The 16,934-nt window shown below is 47.7% G+C and overlaps 1 protein-coding gene across 4 annotated transcripts in view; it reads right to left on the bottom strand.

Annotated features, from left to right (window-relative positions):
- The window catches only part of B3GNTL1 (UDP-GlcNAc:betaGal beta-1,3-N-acetylglucosaminyltransferase like 1), a 50,965-nt gene extending 35,246 nt beyond the window's left edge, over positions 1-15,719 (bottom strand). For 2 of the 4 annotated variants that reach the window (XR_004421331.1, XM_033090602.1), the window contains exons 1-5: positions 15,624-15,719; positions 14,091-14,207; positions 13,891-13,990; positions 7,713-7,777; positions 4,341-4,406 (exon numbers count right to left, since the gene is read on the bottom strand). Coding sequence is in view for 3 of the 4 variants with exons in the window: in XM_033090602.1 (XP_032946493.1) it covers positions 4,341-4,406; positions 7,713-7,777; positions 13,891-13,990; positions 14,091-14,207; positions 15,624-15,638 (363 nt within the window). In the remaining variant the exon portion in view is untranslated. Of the gene's footprint in view, positions 1-4,340; positions 4,407-7,712; positions 7,778-13,363; positions 13,421-13,890; positions 13,991-14,090; positions 14,208-15,623 lie in introns of those variants that run through there. The other 2 variants (XM_033090603.1, XM_033090604.1) reach the window with 2 other exon arrangements.
- Positions 15,720-16,934: the final 1,215 nt, after the last annotated feature.

The following is a 16,934-nucleotide window of genomic DNA, read 5'->3' on the forward strand; positions in this document are numbered from 1 at the left end:
CTTTGTGATGTGTGAACGGGATCATACACTGTAGCCTTTTGGGATTGGCTTTTTCCCCTACACAATTCTCTGGAGATTCATCCAGGCTGCGTGGGTAACAATAGTTTGGTTTTTTTTTGGCTGAAAACTATCCCATAGTGGAGACAAAACAGTTTGTTTCACCTGCTACAGGACATCTGCATGTTTCTAGTTTGGGGCTGGAAATTACTATTTATTCCTAAGTACCATGAATTTTTAGTCTTGTTATTATTAAGCACTATCCATCGGCTACAAACATTCACAGAGGCTTTTGTGTGACCGTAAGTCTTCGTTTCTGTAGGAGAAATGCCCAGGAGTGTCATTGCTGGGTCGCAGGGTAGCAGCATAGTGACTTTGTAAAGAAACTTCCAGACTGTTTCCCAGGTGGCTGCACCGTTTGCCCACCCCCCCCCGCAGTGTGGCCCAGCCTCACACCCCCAGCATTCGTTGCTGCGAGGTCGTTTGAGTTGTTCCCAGGTGGGTGGAGGCCGTAGCTCCCAGGGTCAGTGTCCTTTCCCTGACATCTCTTCATGTCACACCTCTGGCCGCCGGCTTACGTGCCATCATCGATCAGTCCATCGACTTCAGTGGAATGTCTTTTCATGTCTTTTGTCCATTTTCCACTTAGATAAAACACACATGGACATTTACACACATATTCATTTTACAAATTGCTGAATTCTCTTTGTGAATTCTCTTCCGTATTGTAAATTCGAACGGTTTGTGCTTTGTCACCTGCCCAGGGTAAGGTTTCCCCACACACCTCATCTTTTTTTTTTTTTTTAAATTGGGGAACAATGTGTTTCTCCAAGGCCCATCAGCTCCAAGTTGTTGTTCTTCAATCTAGCTGTGGAGGGTGCAGCTCAGCTCCAAGTCCAGTCGCCGTTTTCAATCTTTAGTTGCAGGGGGCGCAGCCCACCATCCCATGTGGGAATTGAACCGGCAAACTTGTTGAGAGCCCACGCTCTAACCAACTGAGCCATCCGGCCGCCCCAACACATACTTTTTAACTGTCTGTTGTATCTATTTTCTGGTCTTGTTGAAACTGGCTTGCATTTGATTGCTGAACAGAAAAGGTAGGAATCCTCCATGTCAAAGGTATTCCCAAACGTGAACGTAAAGGGGCTTAACGTCCATCCACAAACAGCACGGTCCCAAGCCCCAGGTCCACTGTGTCACAAACAGCTGCCTGGGGGTGGGGGGACAGACAGGCCAAGTGCACCCAGCCCCTCCCAGAGTTTTGTCTCCAGCCAGACCGAGGGCGTCTGGGAGTCGGCAGCCGGGCTGCTTCTGGGTTGGGAGCTGACTGAGGCTGTTTCCACTGTGAAGGCCTAAGCCCCCTCCCCCAGACCCTTCCTACACGCTTATGCTTCTGATGGAAGTTAGAACCACACGTGTAGGGGGGGGTCTCACCTCAAGAAAGAGGATTTGGTGGGGGCTGGCAGTGAGCACTGGTCCACATTTGAAGGGGAGCGGGAGGCGTCCTGTGTGCCTTACTCTCCATTAAAGGGGCGTGGACCTGTTTTTCCCTTGCGGACCCTCAGTGCCACACCAAGCTCTTCTCCGCTGCCCCCCACCCTGCTTCCATGGCAGCTGGCAGAGCCCACCGCCCGTGTAGGAGTGGCACACTGAGCATTTGATGGCATGTGAGGCTTCGGAGGCTCAGGGCAGAGGCCGGGGCACTGCAGAGCCTGGCACCAGTGCGTACACGGACAGGCTGAATGAACCCAGGGCGTGTACGGCCTCGCCAAAGCCTGTGGTGGCGCCATCCTGCTTCTGCTCTCATGGGCTGCAACGATGGAGGTGCCTGCCACCCTGCCAGCATTTCCACAAGCCAGGGCCACCAGGCAGGATGTTCCTGAGCTTGTGGCTGACACAGAGCTCCCGGGCCACTGACACCGGGGACGTAGGGAAGTCCTGCTGTCCGTCACCCTACCATACAAGCGTCCATGTGTCCCAAGGCCACAGGGAAGAGCCGGCAGCATGTGTGGAAAAGCTCCAGGACGCCTTCTTGCCGCCTCAGTGCTCCTGAAACTACGCACCACAGCTCTCAGCCTCTGTGCCTTAGTGCAGTAGACCCCAGATTCTGTCCCACAGCTGACGACCACTCAGGAACAGTCAGTAAGTGGCCGGATAAATGCTGCAATGGGCACTGCCTAATGGTGCCCACAGTTCTGCAGGGGACACGACAACTGTGCCACTTATGCTGCTGCCCCAGGGGCCTTTCCTTCATAATTGAATGGTTTTCTTGTAAATGGCCTTAAAAAAACAGTGAGCAAGGACAAGCAAACCCTTAGCATTCATTTCATTCTTTCCAAACTAACTATACAATATAATTGACATAACCACCAACCAGCAACTGCAAATTAAGATTCTTGCAGGTCATGATTTTTAATAAACCCAGCCCCACAGTCACCACCTCTGAAAGCAGCTTTGTTCTGGTACCAGCCGGCCGTGAGGACGTCCTGGTGTCCACTGAAAACCTGCAGCGCAGGAGGCGGGAGAGGGACGGCAGGAGGAGGCAGCTTGTGCTGAACGTTGGGACACTATCAGGGGAATTTAATTAGAGGATCAGCAGGAAAAGCTCTAAGCTAGAACTTTATAAAACTACACAAATGCAACCAAGGTCGTTTTAATTACGATTATGACAAATTGACAGTTTGCATTTTTTCCAAATTCCTTATGTGTCCCTAGATACCATGGTCCATCTGAGCCTGTGAGTGGAGCACTACCCGAAGTACCCTCATCGGTGAGCCAATTGTGTTTAATTTTTTCCATATGAAAATGAAAATAATGGGAAACAACATATCTGAAAGTATCTCACACTCTGAAATGTCAACACTGGTAACAGCGTTCCTTAGGAGTTTCAATGAGGAATATATTTTAAAAGCCTGGAAACAGCTGTGTGAAAACCACTCTGAATGAGCAGGCATGCGTCACACGGAGACAACCCACGGCCAGTGCTCAAATGCTGGCTGTCCTCCTTGCAGGGCTGGGGCCACGTGTGCGCGACTTTAATTCCACAGGATGACGTGGTTTGCAGGACTAGGTGAAATCACAGACTACCAGTTCGGGCTTAGCTGGGTGGTCAAGTGCAATGTAAACTTCCGGAAAAACCACTGCTCCTCTGAGACCCTGCAGCCAGACCTCTGTGTGACATCACCGCACCCAGCAGCGCCTGGGAGACAGCTGCCTGCAAACCCTCCTGCATTTCCTTGGTGACCCGCTCTGAACAGAAATCCGTCCAGGATGCTTTCCCACTCTTTTTTCTTTTCCCCACAAAAGAACCAGACCAAGAAAAATTGTGCATCTAGTCTCTCCTTTCACATCACTACGAAAGCCCAACATCTCTGGAGGCCGCGTGGGGACCCCACGGAGGGCCTGGGTGGGGGGGGCGAGAAGCCCTGCTGCTCTCCCCTCCCCTCCCTCACGTCACCTCAACCACTTCCTGCGCACACAACTAACGTGAGCACTGAGTGGATGCACGCATTTTGCTTGGGACAAATGACAGAGACTGGACCCAGCGGCCTGCCTCTCCCAGTGCAGCTGCAGCCCCGCCATCGAGCGCTGTAGGCACTGTGCAGGTGCGGAGCCCGGAGCCGCAGTGCACACGCCCTGGACCCCGCAGGCAGGGACGCGGGCGCGCATCCTCCAGGTAGAGGGAGCTGTGTGGGCAGTGTCCCCGGGGGAGAAGGAACACACGCTTCCAGAGCTCGTGGGCAGAGCAGGACAGTGGGCACTGCCAGCCACTGACCGCCTGCTGGGACCCGCTGCCGCCCCAGTGTTAGCGTGTTGCTGTTATTCCTTTCCTGGAGCTTAGGGACCGTGCTCCCTCCCTCCGCCATCAGGTGAGCGCGTGTCCATCCCGGGGCTCAAATGCACTTGGTTTGGGAGCAGTGCGAGGAGGGAGGGCTTGGTCACCATAGCGCCCTGACCACCAGCGCCCAGGAAGGTGGTCCTGGAGAATCTGGCTCGGCAGCTGGGAAGCCTTCTAAAGATGACAACCACGGTCTGAGCTTACCTAGGTCTTACCTAGAATAACTTTCTCAGCCTGTGTTTTCATGTCCAGGGTGCAGAGCTTCTACAATGCTGATTAGAACAAGACAAAACCAGAAAACGCTTTGCAGCCCTCTGCAAGGACCAAGGGTTACCCCAACTAAGAGGCACATCTTCCTCAAAGGAAAACACCCGTGAGTGTTTAGAGACACGTGGGCCACAATCGTCCTCTGAGCGGCAGTCCCCCAGGAATTGACTCTCCTCCTCCAAGGAAGAATGGGGCACGACTGAACGACCAAACGACCTAAGGAGATGCTCGCACTTACGCTCGTGGGGTGCCGGACGGCAGCTTCGTGTTGCAGCCTGATTCTCTGCGGCATCATCACATCGTCCTGTGGGGACAGCACATGTTAACGCACGTGAAGCAGCTGTCGGAGGAGACGGGCAAAGGCAGACAACGCAGCAGCAACAGGCAACAGATCGGAACAGGCAACTCAGACGTGAGCCAGTGGAGCCGACGCCAGTCAGATGACCCAGCCACAGCCTGGGGTGGGAGATGCTGACGGTTCAACAGAACACAGGCTGCTGCACGAGCACTCTGCGGATGGCAGCAGAGTGGAGACACAGACCCTGAGACTAGCAGTGTCACTACTGGGCTAGGAAAATGAGACACACAAGACCTCACGGCAGCTCAGATCAGGGAACAGCCCACTGTCCACGGACACCAGGATGGAGACACAAACTATGGACGTGACTATAATCAAATACCATTTGGCGCTGGAACTAGATTACAGCTATAAACACATAATAAATTTCACAGACACTGCTGAGTGAAAGACACAATTAATTAATTCAAGCAGAATTAATCATATTATGTGAGAAACACACACACATACACAATGCAAACAATAAGGAAAAAATGAAAATGATAACCCCAGAAGTCAGAATCGTGGTGGTTTTGCAGGGGAAGGAGGAGCAGGATGTGCCTCGGTTAGTTACACATGTATCTGCTTCCTAATTAAGCTCTGAAGTGACATGTTGTGTGCATTTTTCTATAGGTATGTTCTACCTCACAATAAAAATAGTGCTGCAAGTTGATGGAACAATTAGAAAGCTCTCAGTGTTTTATTTCAAGATATAAATGTACACAATAAAAGCATTAAAATAATGTCATTGGAGAGTACTTAAACTGACATAAGCAGAAAGACCTGTCTGTGTATTTCATACTTCTGCAAAATGGCTTTATGAGCATTGTGCTAATCAAATGACCTGAGTGGGGAAGCCTGCAGCAGAAGGAGGGGGTTGGGGACACGGGCGGGCACCCCCCACACCAGGCACAGGAGCACCAGGAACAGGTGTGAAGTCGGGACAGAAGAAACCCAGGGTGAAAGAAACTGCCAGAACAGGAGAGGAAGAGCCAGCCATGAACTCAGGGCTGTTCCAGGGCAGAAACCCCGGGGCCCAGCTGGGAGTGCCCCCAGACACGGTCATGGGCTTGGCCGACCTCGGCTGGGACCTTAAAAAGGAGAACAAGGAAATGAAGAACTGCAGTGGGATGCAGAGGATGAAAAGGTTACACTTCGGTTTAGCCCATTTCACCTCCACAAAGGGTACTGCGAGACAGCGGGCAGAGGCTGGGGTGACAGCTCCCTGGAAAGGAAGGTCTGTTCATCCAATTCTCGCAAGTGGCTCTTGTACATGATGGCCTCACGCACAATTCTGCAAATTTCTGAGGGTCACCTGAACTGGTCTTTGACTTCTGTGTCAGTTACAAGTGGGCAGGAGTAAAAGGCAGCACAGGGCCATAGGAATTCTTCAAAGAGAAAGCTGAAGCTAAAGGAAGCCACAGTTCAGAGCACGACGGCCTCGGGGACCCTGTGAAGGTGACTCCTGGGTCTGCAGTTCTCACCATTCTAATCTGGGCTCCATATTTTCTAACACTTCTACTTGGACATCGTACGTCTCATTACGCCTTTTCTTTCCTTCCCTTCAGCGAATAAAAAGAAAGGTGTGGAAGAAACTGCAGAGAGGAGAGGGTGACCGGAGCCTTCCTCCTCCTCTTCTTCCAAGTCTTGCCTGAGACGGAAACTAGGAAACTAGTTCCTCCACGCTGGGACCTGCATACTGGGGATACCTTAAACAGTGCTAAGATGGGGGTGATGCCGTCTACCCCCAACTCAAACGCTGTCATTATTGTCATTAGAGACAAATACGTGATCATCCTAACACATTCCAGGAAGAGCAATTTGAAACAGAAAAAAGAGGAAAGTTCTATGTCCCTTCACCCAAAGGCCACGAAGCCCAATTTCAATGTGGTGGGTGCAGCTGTCCTTGGTGGAAACTGTCGTTCACAAGATGCTAGATGGACCATTTGAGTGTGAAAACAGGCCCCAGAGCAGCATCTTAAAGGAGCTGACTGCACAGGAAGGATGGCTGAGCATTCAGTAGGAGAAAACGGGGAAATCGGAGTTTTAGTCTACGAAGAAAAGAGCAACAGAGGAGATGCAAGAGACCAAAGCAGCAGGACGGACGGGAGAGAGCAGCTCCGCCGGGGGTTCTCTCACGAGCAGAGCTGTGCGACAATGTTATGTTGTTGACCTGCAGAGGCTCTCAGCTCTCCCTACGTCCTCTGAACCGAGACCTGGTGCATGGGTTCTTGGTCATCAGGGAAAGGCTGAGTCAGTAAGAGATGAAGAGAAGGTTCCTATGTGGATGAATTCAGCACAAGCAGAAACTCTGAGCCAGAGCTGACCTTCAGAAGGAAAACAGCGGCCCCCCAGGAATCTGTGTTAGAAGACAGCAGCCTGGGTGCACTGCTCCCCAGACAGACGGCAGAGCGAGTTCAGAGAAGTGTTCCCGAAGTGTGCTGTAGAGTAACTGAAATGCGTCCTGCCAACGCGCTGTTTGGGCAATCATGTGCTCTTTCTTCACCTACCACAATCGTTTGTCACGTGGTTTACATTTCTATAAACATTGGCTAATTCCCTCACACTGATACACAGTTACTTCGCTATTATAAACTAGTGCATGCTAACTTGTTTCTCACTGTCCATCATAATAAAGAACACTGAAGGTTCTTCGTCCATAAACCTCTTTCAGAATTTCAGAAGTTACCTAGAAGTGAATTTAGGAGTCAAGTGCACACGCATTTTTAAAGTTCTTGATGCAAAATGCAAAATGATGCTGTGAGCAGTGCCAAGTACTGAGTATCGATATTTTTAGAAAACTTTGTTAGTCTGTTTTTTTAAAGTAGTATCTCACCAATTTAATTAATTTGTGTTTCACTGCAAATGCCTTACACTTTTGACAAAGTCTGTCATTGGCTCATCCACTTTTGTGAAGCTTCTAACCCTGTCCTGTCCTGTTTAGCTCCCACCCATGTTTCTTTGTTTGCTCATCCACGTACATGAATTATTTATACCTAAGCCTGTCAATCTTTCAAGTATTGTATTTGTCAACACGGTCCCAAATTATCTTCATTTTTGTTTATATGGTTCTCTGCTATGCAGGTTTGCTTTTTTTATGGAATCTTGTTTACTAAAACTTAACTCGTTAAGTGCTATGACAATCAGTCTAATCATATAATGTTAAAATAATGTATTAAAATAATGACTTTCAAGAACCACACTAAAATGTAAGACATTTAATTATCCAGCCAACATATATACATAGATTTTAAATAACACAGAGTTACTTACCGAATCCAAAAAGCAAAGGTAAGACCCAGAGCTCTGTGCTATTGCTTGATTTTTAGAATATCCAACTGTTTAAAAAAGAAAAAGAAGATCTCTTTTGTAATCAGGGTTCAGCGGTGTGCTCTTTCGTAAAACTTAGTGTAGTGTATACACTGTGAGAAAGCAAGGCCACGCTGTACTACCAGGCAGAAGGTTGGCTCAGGTCGGCTTTACGGGCAGGAGAGGAAAGAGCACAGCCTGTCCAGTGAGCACAGCCTGAGACGCGGGCGGCCCAGCAGCTCTGAGATGCTGCCGTGGGAACACTCCCTGAGAACAAACCCCGCAGCCCTACACTGAGAACAGCGCCAAGCTCAGCCTGCGGAATATTTACTGAAAAGCAAAATTAAAACGTCCCTGAGTGAGATGCGCCGCTGTCAAGTCACATATGTTCCCGGGCAGCAGGGTGACAGCCGTGTGTGTACCTGGCTGGTGAAGGTTCCCTGAACGGGGTGCTTTGGGGCAGTTAGCTGATCCCAGCCTCGTGACAAGGTACAGTCACCACAGTGCCCACCACGTCCAAACGTGTGCACGTCCTGTGACCGAGGATGACGCATCTGCACGCTCCCCAGGACAGACTTCCTAAGAACCCCACTGAAGAACAAAAAGCTGCAAACCCAGAATCAATGCCGCACACAGTGGGGTGGCCCTCAGACACCTGCTGAACACAGGGAGCCAGCAGAGGGCACTTTGTGGTGATATGGACACAGGTACGAGGACAGCAAATTCTTCTTTCTGCTCTCAGAAGAATGGGTGTCCGGAAGAGGGGAGCGACCACAAGGGGGCCCAGGGCTTTGAGGGCCCGTGAGCCCAGCTGTTCACTGAGCGCTAAGTTCAGTTTGTGAGCTGTGTTCATTAACTGAGCTGCAGTTTCAACAAGTGTACATTTCTGTATGGATATACAGAAATTTTAATAACTGTCTTAAAAGTCCTTGCCTTCAAAGAGATTAGACCTGTATTGGAAAAGAGAGCTCACCGGTAACCTGTGTTTTCATGCAAATGGAAAACTGCTGAGGACACACACAGAAGCAGTCAGAGGGGGACTGGGCCACTAGAACCTAACAGAGAGACGACGGCGCACACATGTGAGTGAGGTCCTGAGGGCAGCAGCAGCTGGGAGCCCAAGCTGCCCGGGCGGCTCTGGTGGGCACGGATGTCGGGCACTGATGCCACGGCCGGCCAGAGACACCAGGGGACAATTCTGAACAAGGAGCAGAAGTGAATACCAAGGAGGCAGGTCGGAGGAGGCATTCAACCCAAAGAGCAGGGCTGGGGGACTTCGGGACACAGTGCCCACTTTCCCAGGAGAAGGAAGTGCTGACCCCTGAACTGTGCTAACCAGACCATTACAGATTTGGTGCCACCGAGAGAAGTCACCACACAAAGCCACACAGATGTGTGCAGAGTGAGCCCAGCAATTCCCTCTGCTGACCAAGGTCCAGGCAACCTGGAGGGGCTGTCGGTCCCCAGGGACGCAAGCAGATCCTCCCTGTAAGGGACAGCGCTGTCCAGTGACTCAGCTGCTCTCTGGAGCACGCAGGCCAACCACACTGGTTGGAGAAGGAAGAAAGGACATGCAACTGTGACGCGCCCCCACTCGGGTCATCCAAGGCTGTGCCCCAGAGCCGTGTCCTGTGCAGGGCTTTGCACACAAGGCACCAGCTTAATTTCTAGCATTAATCCTAGAGCTTAGTCAACCCAAGCCAGTCAGCAGGCTGGTCCCAGATATGAAGGAACCACAGGGATAACCAGGCAGAGGAGGAAACTACTGAGAGAGAAAGAGAGAGAGAGAAGAGAGAGAGGGGAGAGAGGGGAGAGAGAGAGAGAGAGAGAGAGAGAGAGAGAGAGAGAGAGAGAGAGAGAGAGAGAGAGAGACAGGGTGCCTGGCTACTGACCCCAGACCTGGAGAAGCAGCCATCACCTTGAGACAGGTGCAGCTAACTCCCCTTCATACTGCACAGCAGGGCAAGCCCAGAGTAAGACCTCATGGCAATCAGAACCAAAGAGCTGCACGTGAAAACCGAAAAACAGGAGGAGACTTTCCACAATCATGTTTAAATTACTGGGATTTCTGTTTAAATAGTTGACTGTTAGAGTTGGGCTTTAGAGGGGGAAAAATCAAACCCAAGAATCTGGGTAATGAAGGAAAACGCTGCTCACTAAGGAGGCTAAAAGTTTCTCACAATGAAACCTCTGTTTGGCAAAGACAAGGAATTTGCTTTAATATTATTGCCTCGAAGAAAGTCAAATGTTTGTGCCAGGGCCCATGTTTGGGGAGGCCCGACCCTTTGTGAGGAGGGCGGTTGTCATGGTCACAGCAAGAAAAACTCAGGCCTCAGTGGGCTGTCAACATTCCTCACTCCTGGAGAGAAGAGGGTGGGATTGTGCTTCATTTTGATTTTAGCAAGTGACCACATTATGAAGAAATGTTTTGCTCTATTGCTATGAAATAATAATAAATGAATCTTAATCCAACTGCAATAACCCAGCACTCCTGAAAACAGACATTTTGGACCTATGTTATCCAATAGTCGATATAACTTGTCCTACTTAAGAAAATGTCGTTATAGGAAAGCATGCCCTTTCAGACACAATCAGGTTAACTCCATTGTGTGACGGTGTAATGCAGGAGCCCCACGAATCAGCCTCACCCCAAGTTGGAAGAGTGACTCCATTTCTTCACAATTTTACTACTTTTTGTTATTGAGGGAATACATACAAATGTGACATGGCTCAAGTTACAGCTAATGCATAAAAGTGTTTTATGAAAGACAAAACTTGTTTTTAAAATAGAGGTTACACAAGCAATCACAAAAGTCACCAAAATGCCTTCCATTTACTTTCATTCAACGATGGAAGATGCAAAACATCTTAATTAGAGATAGTTTTAAAGGATACTCTTAGTAGTTTCAAAATCCATAATTTGTTTATACACATTTCAGAAGTGATTTGAAATAGATGTTTTACAATACCTGATTTATGGAAAAAAATGTTAATTATAAAATAGCTGAAAGAAATTAAAGTCAACAGAAAGACATTCTGTGTTTATGGATTGGAAGACTTACTATTATCAAAACGACAATCCTCCCGAAATAGACCTACAGATGTCATGCAATCCCTATCAAAATCCCAATGGTCGTTTTTGCAGAAATGGAAAACTGATCCTAAACTTCATATAAAATTGACAAGGATTCCAAATTGCCAAAAGAATCTTAAAAAAGAAAAACAAAGTTGGAAGAATCATACTTCCTAATATCAGAACTTAAAACACAGCTACAGTGATCCATCCATCGTGGTGCCGGCTAAGAGCAGAGTCAGACATGAACCGCCCCCCGACATTGATGGTCGACTGGCTTTCAACAAGGTACCAAGACTTTCAATGGAAACAAAATAGTCTCTTAAACAAACAGTGTTGGGACAATGTATATATTAATTCAAACATGTATCAAATGTAAGAGCTCAAACTATAAGACTCTGGAGAAAACACAGGGGTAAATCTTCATGACCTTGATTTGGCAATGGTCTCTTAGATATGACACCAAAAGCACATGCAACAGAAGAAAAAATAAATTGTATTGCATCAAAACTGTAACCTTTGCACATTAAAGGATACTCTCAAGACAGTAAAAAGACAAAACTAGAATGAGAAATTACTTGCTAATCATGTATCTGATAAGGAAAGATATAATATCCAGTATATATAAAGAACTCTGACTACTCAACAACAAAAAGACATACGACCCAATTTAAAAATAGGCAAAGAACCTGAACAGACATTTCTCCAAAGAAGATGCACAAACAGCCAACAAGCCCATGAAAAGAGGCTCAGTATCATTAGTCAGCGGGGAATGCACATGAAAACCACAATAAGAAACTACTTCGCACCCACTAGGATCCCCACAATAAAAAACAAACAGAAAATAAGAAGTGTTGGTGAGGATGCAGAGAAACTGGAACCCTCACAAACTGCTGGTAGGAACGTAAAATGGTCCAGCTGCTGTGGGAACAGTGTGGTGTTTCCTCACTATGTTAAACACAGAATTACAATACGACCCAGCAATTACTCCATGGTATACACCCAAGAAATTAAAGACCAGTGTTCAAATAAAAATTTGTACTCAAATGTTCATACCGTGTTTGCCTGAAAATAAGACCTAGCCAGATCATTCACTCTAATGGTGTCTTTTGGAGCAAAAATTAACATAAGACCCGGTCTTATTTTACTGTAAGACCAGGTCTTATGTAATATAAAATAAGACCGGGTCTTATATTAATTTTTGCTCCAAAAGATGCATTAGAGCTGATTGTCCAGCCAGGTCTTATTTTCTGGGAAACATAATAGCAGCACTATTCACGACAGCCAAAAGATGGAACAACCCAAATGTCCATCAACTGACGAATGCAGAAACAAAATATGGTCTACCTAAAATGATTCTCTCATAAAAAGGAATGAAGTATCGATAAACGCTATAACCTGAACCTTAAAAGCATTATGCTAAATGAAATAAGCCAGTCACAAAAGAGCACAAATTATATGATTCCATTTACATAAAATGTCAACCAAAATAGGCAAACCTACAAACAGAAAGTAGATTAGCAGTTGTGTAGGGCGGGGGTAAAGGGATATGGAGGGTGATAACTGAAGGATACAGGGCTCCTTTCTGAGCTGATGAAAATGTTCTAAAGTTGACTGTACTGATGCTTGTCCACAGGTGTGAATACACTAAAAACCATTCGACTGTATACTTTAGTGGGTGCATTGTATGGTATGTCAATTATATCTCAACAAAGCTACGACAAAAAAATTATTTGATTAATCAAAAAAAGACAGATAAAGAGGAAAATGGAAGAAAGAACAGATAACTAATAGAAAACTAATAGAAGAAGATGGCCGCAGACCTAACCATGAAAATAATCACATTAAACGTAACTAGTGTAAACATCCCAGTTAAAAGGCAGAGATGGTCAGATGGGATAAAAGACCACGCTGTCTTTAAGAATCTACAAGGGAGGGGGACCCTTTAAATATAAAGACACAAATGGGTTAAAAGTAAAAAGGAGGGGAAGCTATAGTACGGGAACACTAGACAAAATAAAGCCCGAGCAGTTATATTAACATCAAACAGATTTCAGAGCAAAATTTACCAGAGATTAAGAGGATTATTTCACAACAATGAAGGCGTCAATTCTTCATAACAATCCTAAATGTTAAAGAGTTTCAAAAGACACGAAGCAAAAGCTGATAGAATGGTAAGGAGGGACAGACAAATCTGGAGTCGGGGGATTGTGCTACCCTTCTCAGTAACTCCCAGAACAAGTAAACCCCAAAGCAGCAAGAGTACAGAGTTAAACAAGGTCCCTAACTCTGCCTCATTCACATTTACAGAAAATCTACCCAAAACCAGCAGATAATCTTACTAAATTTAAAAGATTCAAACCAAAGTATGTTCTCTTACTACAGAGGAATTGAATTAAACATCAATAAGAGAGAGATAGGCAGAAAATCCCTCCAATATTTGGAAAGTAAGTAACACCCTTCTAAATAACCCATAAATCAAGAAATCAGAAAGGAAATTAGAAGGTATTTTGAAACTGAATGAAAATGAAACCACACATACCAGAATTCACAGGATGCTGCTATGGCAAGTTAGAGGGGAATTTGTATCGCTAAATGCCTGTATCAGAAAAAAAGAAAATTCTCAAATCAACGACCTCAGCTTCCACCTTAAGAATTAGAAAAAAGAAAATAAACTATCAGAGTCGAAACAGAAAACAGACAAGAAAGAAAAAGAAAGACAACACAGCAAATCAGTGAAACGAAAACCCAGTTCTTTAAGATTTAAAAAACTGGACAAAAATAAACCAAACGTCCCAAGAAAACAATTTTAAGGAGAGGTGACCAATAATAGTCAATTACGCCAGAAATGAGACACCCAAAAGCTTTTCGTTCGGCTGCGTAGGTAAAGAATTAGTGGTTATTGATAAATCCTTACTCAAGAGGAAGAAATTCAAGCTGACAAGTGGTAAATGTAAGTGCGATTCAGCACACTTTTCACCAGGATTTGAACAGGAAGCTATTTAAGCACACAAGTTGCTAAGAAACCATTCTCTAAAGCTGAATAATTGGCTAAGCATGGTTACTGACCTCCTCGGGGAGAAGGACAGTTGTGCCCTCCAATGACCACGAGGATACCGGAACCTTCTAGCTTCGCTTTCCATTTTTCAATGATAGTCATGGACTTGTCCTGAAAGCAAGAGGACGTGGGCAGGTCAGCAGACTCCCCTCAGAGCAGCCAACCTTGACTTCCACTAGGGCTCAGGCACCAGCAGGAAGTTCGTAAGTACCTTACTGGCATCATTAAAAACCGACAGCTCCATGGAGCCTTGGAAGTCCTGCTGCAAAACGGACCTCAGACACTCGTCCAGCCAGGGCTCAGCATCGTGCACGGGAAGGATGACCGACTGGAACACAAAAGACAGGGGTGAGCAAACACTGGGTAAAGACTGAGCGCCCTGTCCTCCACTCCCCCACTGCTGTCCACACATGCTTGTCCCCACTGGCAAGGTCTGCTTTACAGAATAACCCTGTGCTCAGCCTACAGGGGAAGAACATGCACGTGTCTGAGGTTCACTCCATGCCTGCCCGGAACATTTACTGCATTGGTCTTTGGGAACAAAGGAAAAGGAAACAATAGTCTGAGAATTGTTTCCTTGGGAAAAGGAAACAACAGTCTGAGAATCACCCCAAATTTTCCCAATCCAAGGCAAATGCATGTGTTTTTCAACCACTGGTCAGAAGCATCATTATTTTGGTTGAAAGAAGCACTGTATATCTTCCAACGCACTCATGAAAACGACTGATCAGCTCTTTTTGGGTGGGATAAGCATTTTCAGTGAACCCAGATTTTGGAGGGACTGAACAAAGAAACCCTCCTAAGTACCCCACATATGCTTCATCAAAGGGTGGGGGCACATGCTGGGCAGTGGGAGGTGACCTCCCACTCTCTCTCCCGTGGCTCTCCTGAGTTCAGTTTGGTGCGTCCCTTCTCATAGCTCAGATAAAACAAAAGTTTCTGAAGCGTATGGAGTAAAACCAATGAAACCTGTAATAATACAGAATCCCCAAAGGTATGTGTGTCCCGACCCTTGAGTTTGCACACGAGTGAAGAGTGGACAGATTTCTAATGAGAGATACACGTCATCCAGGTGAGTGTGTACATGTGTGTGCACACGTGTGACCACACTTGCAAACATACACACCTGTATGTCTGTGTGTTGTGTATCTATAGAGACTACAGGTAGGATTTAAATCCAAGGGTGGTGATGAAAAGCTCATAGATGTAAGTACTGAAAACATAATCCAGGCACTTTCTTTACTCTGAGGATCTGATTCAACGGTGCGATTCCTTCCTGAATTTATGTTGACCACAAAAGTAGTTCCCTTATTTACTTATGTATGTACTTTGCCTTAGAATTATTTTTCAAAGGAAAGAATATTTTTGCTATTCTCAAGATGGACAAAACAAATGTGAATTTCTGTCAAAGATGGGCCTTGACCAATCTCTCCGCACTCTTGCTGCTGCTGGCTGCTTTCGGCAGAGACCCTCACAAGGCAAGCCCAGGAGAAGTGGGAATGAGGGCTGGAGGGAGGGTCTGAAGAGGGGAGAGGGGCGAGCGAGGGGCGGTGAGGGCGGGGAGTGGGGGGGAAGGAAGAGAGAGGGGAGGAGGGAGGGGGGAGGAGGGAGGGGAGGAGAGCGGGGAGGGAGGGGGCCGGGCGGGGAGGGAGACGGGAGAGCGATGCTGTGGGAAAGGGAGCTGACCCCGGGGCAGGGCAGGGGACAGGCAGACCGGGCGGCGGCACCGCAGCCAGACACCTACCACTTGGGCCGGCATGGCCTCGCTCCTCTGGTCGCCCCGCCCACCTCGGTCTGCAGCGCGTGCGCCCGGCCCGCTCGCCGGGAGGCGTGGCCGAGACCGGGCTGCCTCTGATTGGTGCAGAGAGACGTCGATGGTGGGCGGGTCTAGACCGAGTGGAGAGTGGAGAGGCGCGGCCTAGAGCGGCTGGAGGACCGGTAGACGTGCACCCGGAGGGCGGCGAGGGGGGGGTGGGGCCGGGAGGCCAGGGCGTCGGCACACGGCCCTGGGCGACTGCTCTGTCCCCGAGGTCTTCTCTCGTCTTCTTTGGCCGCCGGAGGGAGTTAACTCCGAAGTGCTCAGTAGAGTCTAAAAGCACGTTGGTTAAGGGGAAGGCGCCACACAGTGCCAGCTGCTTATCCTTGGAGGTTGTGTGTGTAGCCTTTTTAAAGTAAGCAGGTGACACGTCACCTGCACTGTTTGACCCGAGTGGAGGACAAGGACACCTGAAGTCCCCAGAAAGGGAGTTGGGAGGTGGGACCCAGGAAGGCAGTTGGGGCCACCCTTCCCTCCCGCGCGCGGCTCAGCAAGTACCGACGCTGTAACCCACCGATTGTCCTGCACCCAGTCCGGCATCCCTATCCTGGCAAACGTGTGGCCCAGGGAAGTCGTACCCCTGTCAGTGGCCAGGGCTCTGGGGACATAAATCAGGTAGTCTAGTGCCAGCCAGCACACGCAGCAGCGCATTAACTGTGATCTGCTGTGACAAGCACTGTGGTTCCTGCACACACTCAGGGTTTGTCCCAACTCATTTAAATTAATGAGAAAGTTTATAGCAGTCCCTTCCGGGACAAATCCTTTACTGCTCCAAACTAAGTGTAAAGGCAAATCGTTCTGCAAACTAACACAGCAAAGCCATGCTTCTTTGTCTTACACATCACATCAAATGTTATTTTTCCTTAAATTGCATCAACCATTTGCAAAACATTTTGTACAAGTTGAAACTTGGGTCAGATGAGTAAAAATGCAGCCTTATCTACAGTGGAACAAAAGCAATCTGAGACTGTGTTTCCAAAGGCCTGATTTCTCTAGGGGGATGGTGTATTAGGAGTCGTTTCATTTTAAAGGAGTTGGTAAAGTCACATTGTAGCTACCAGGATATGGGGAAAGCTTTAGAGCCGGTGCCTCTGTAATCTGTGGGAGGAAGAAATAGGGCTCCAGCAGTGTCTGGCACCCCCACAGAGCACACATCACAGTTGGGCTTGGCTGCCCATTTCTTGCTTCCTGTACATCCCAGCTGCCAGAAATTTGCTTTTCACTGCCTTCACCCTAATA

This window comes from Rhinolophus ferrumequinum, chromosome 21 (genome assembly GCF_004115265.2).
Source record: "Rhinolophus ferrumequinum isolate MPI-CBG mRhiFer1 chromosome 21, mRhiFer1_v1.p, whole genome shotgun sequence".
In the NCBI taxonomy this organism is placed as follows: Eukaryota; Metazoa; Chordata; class Mammalia; order Chiroptera; family Rhinolophidae; genus Rhinolophus; species Rhinolophus ferrumequinum.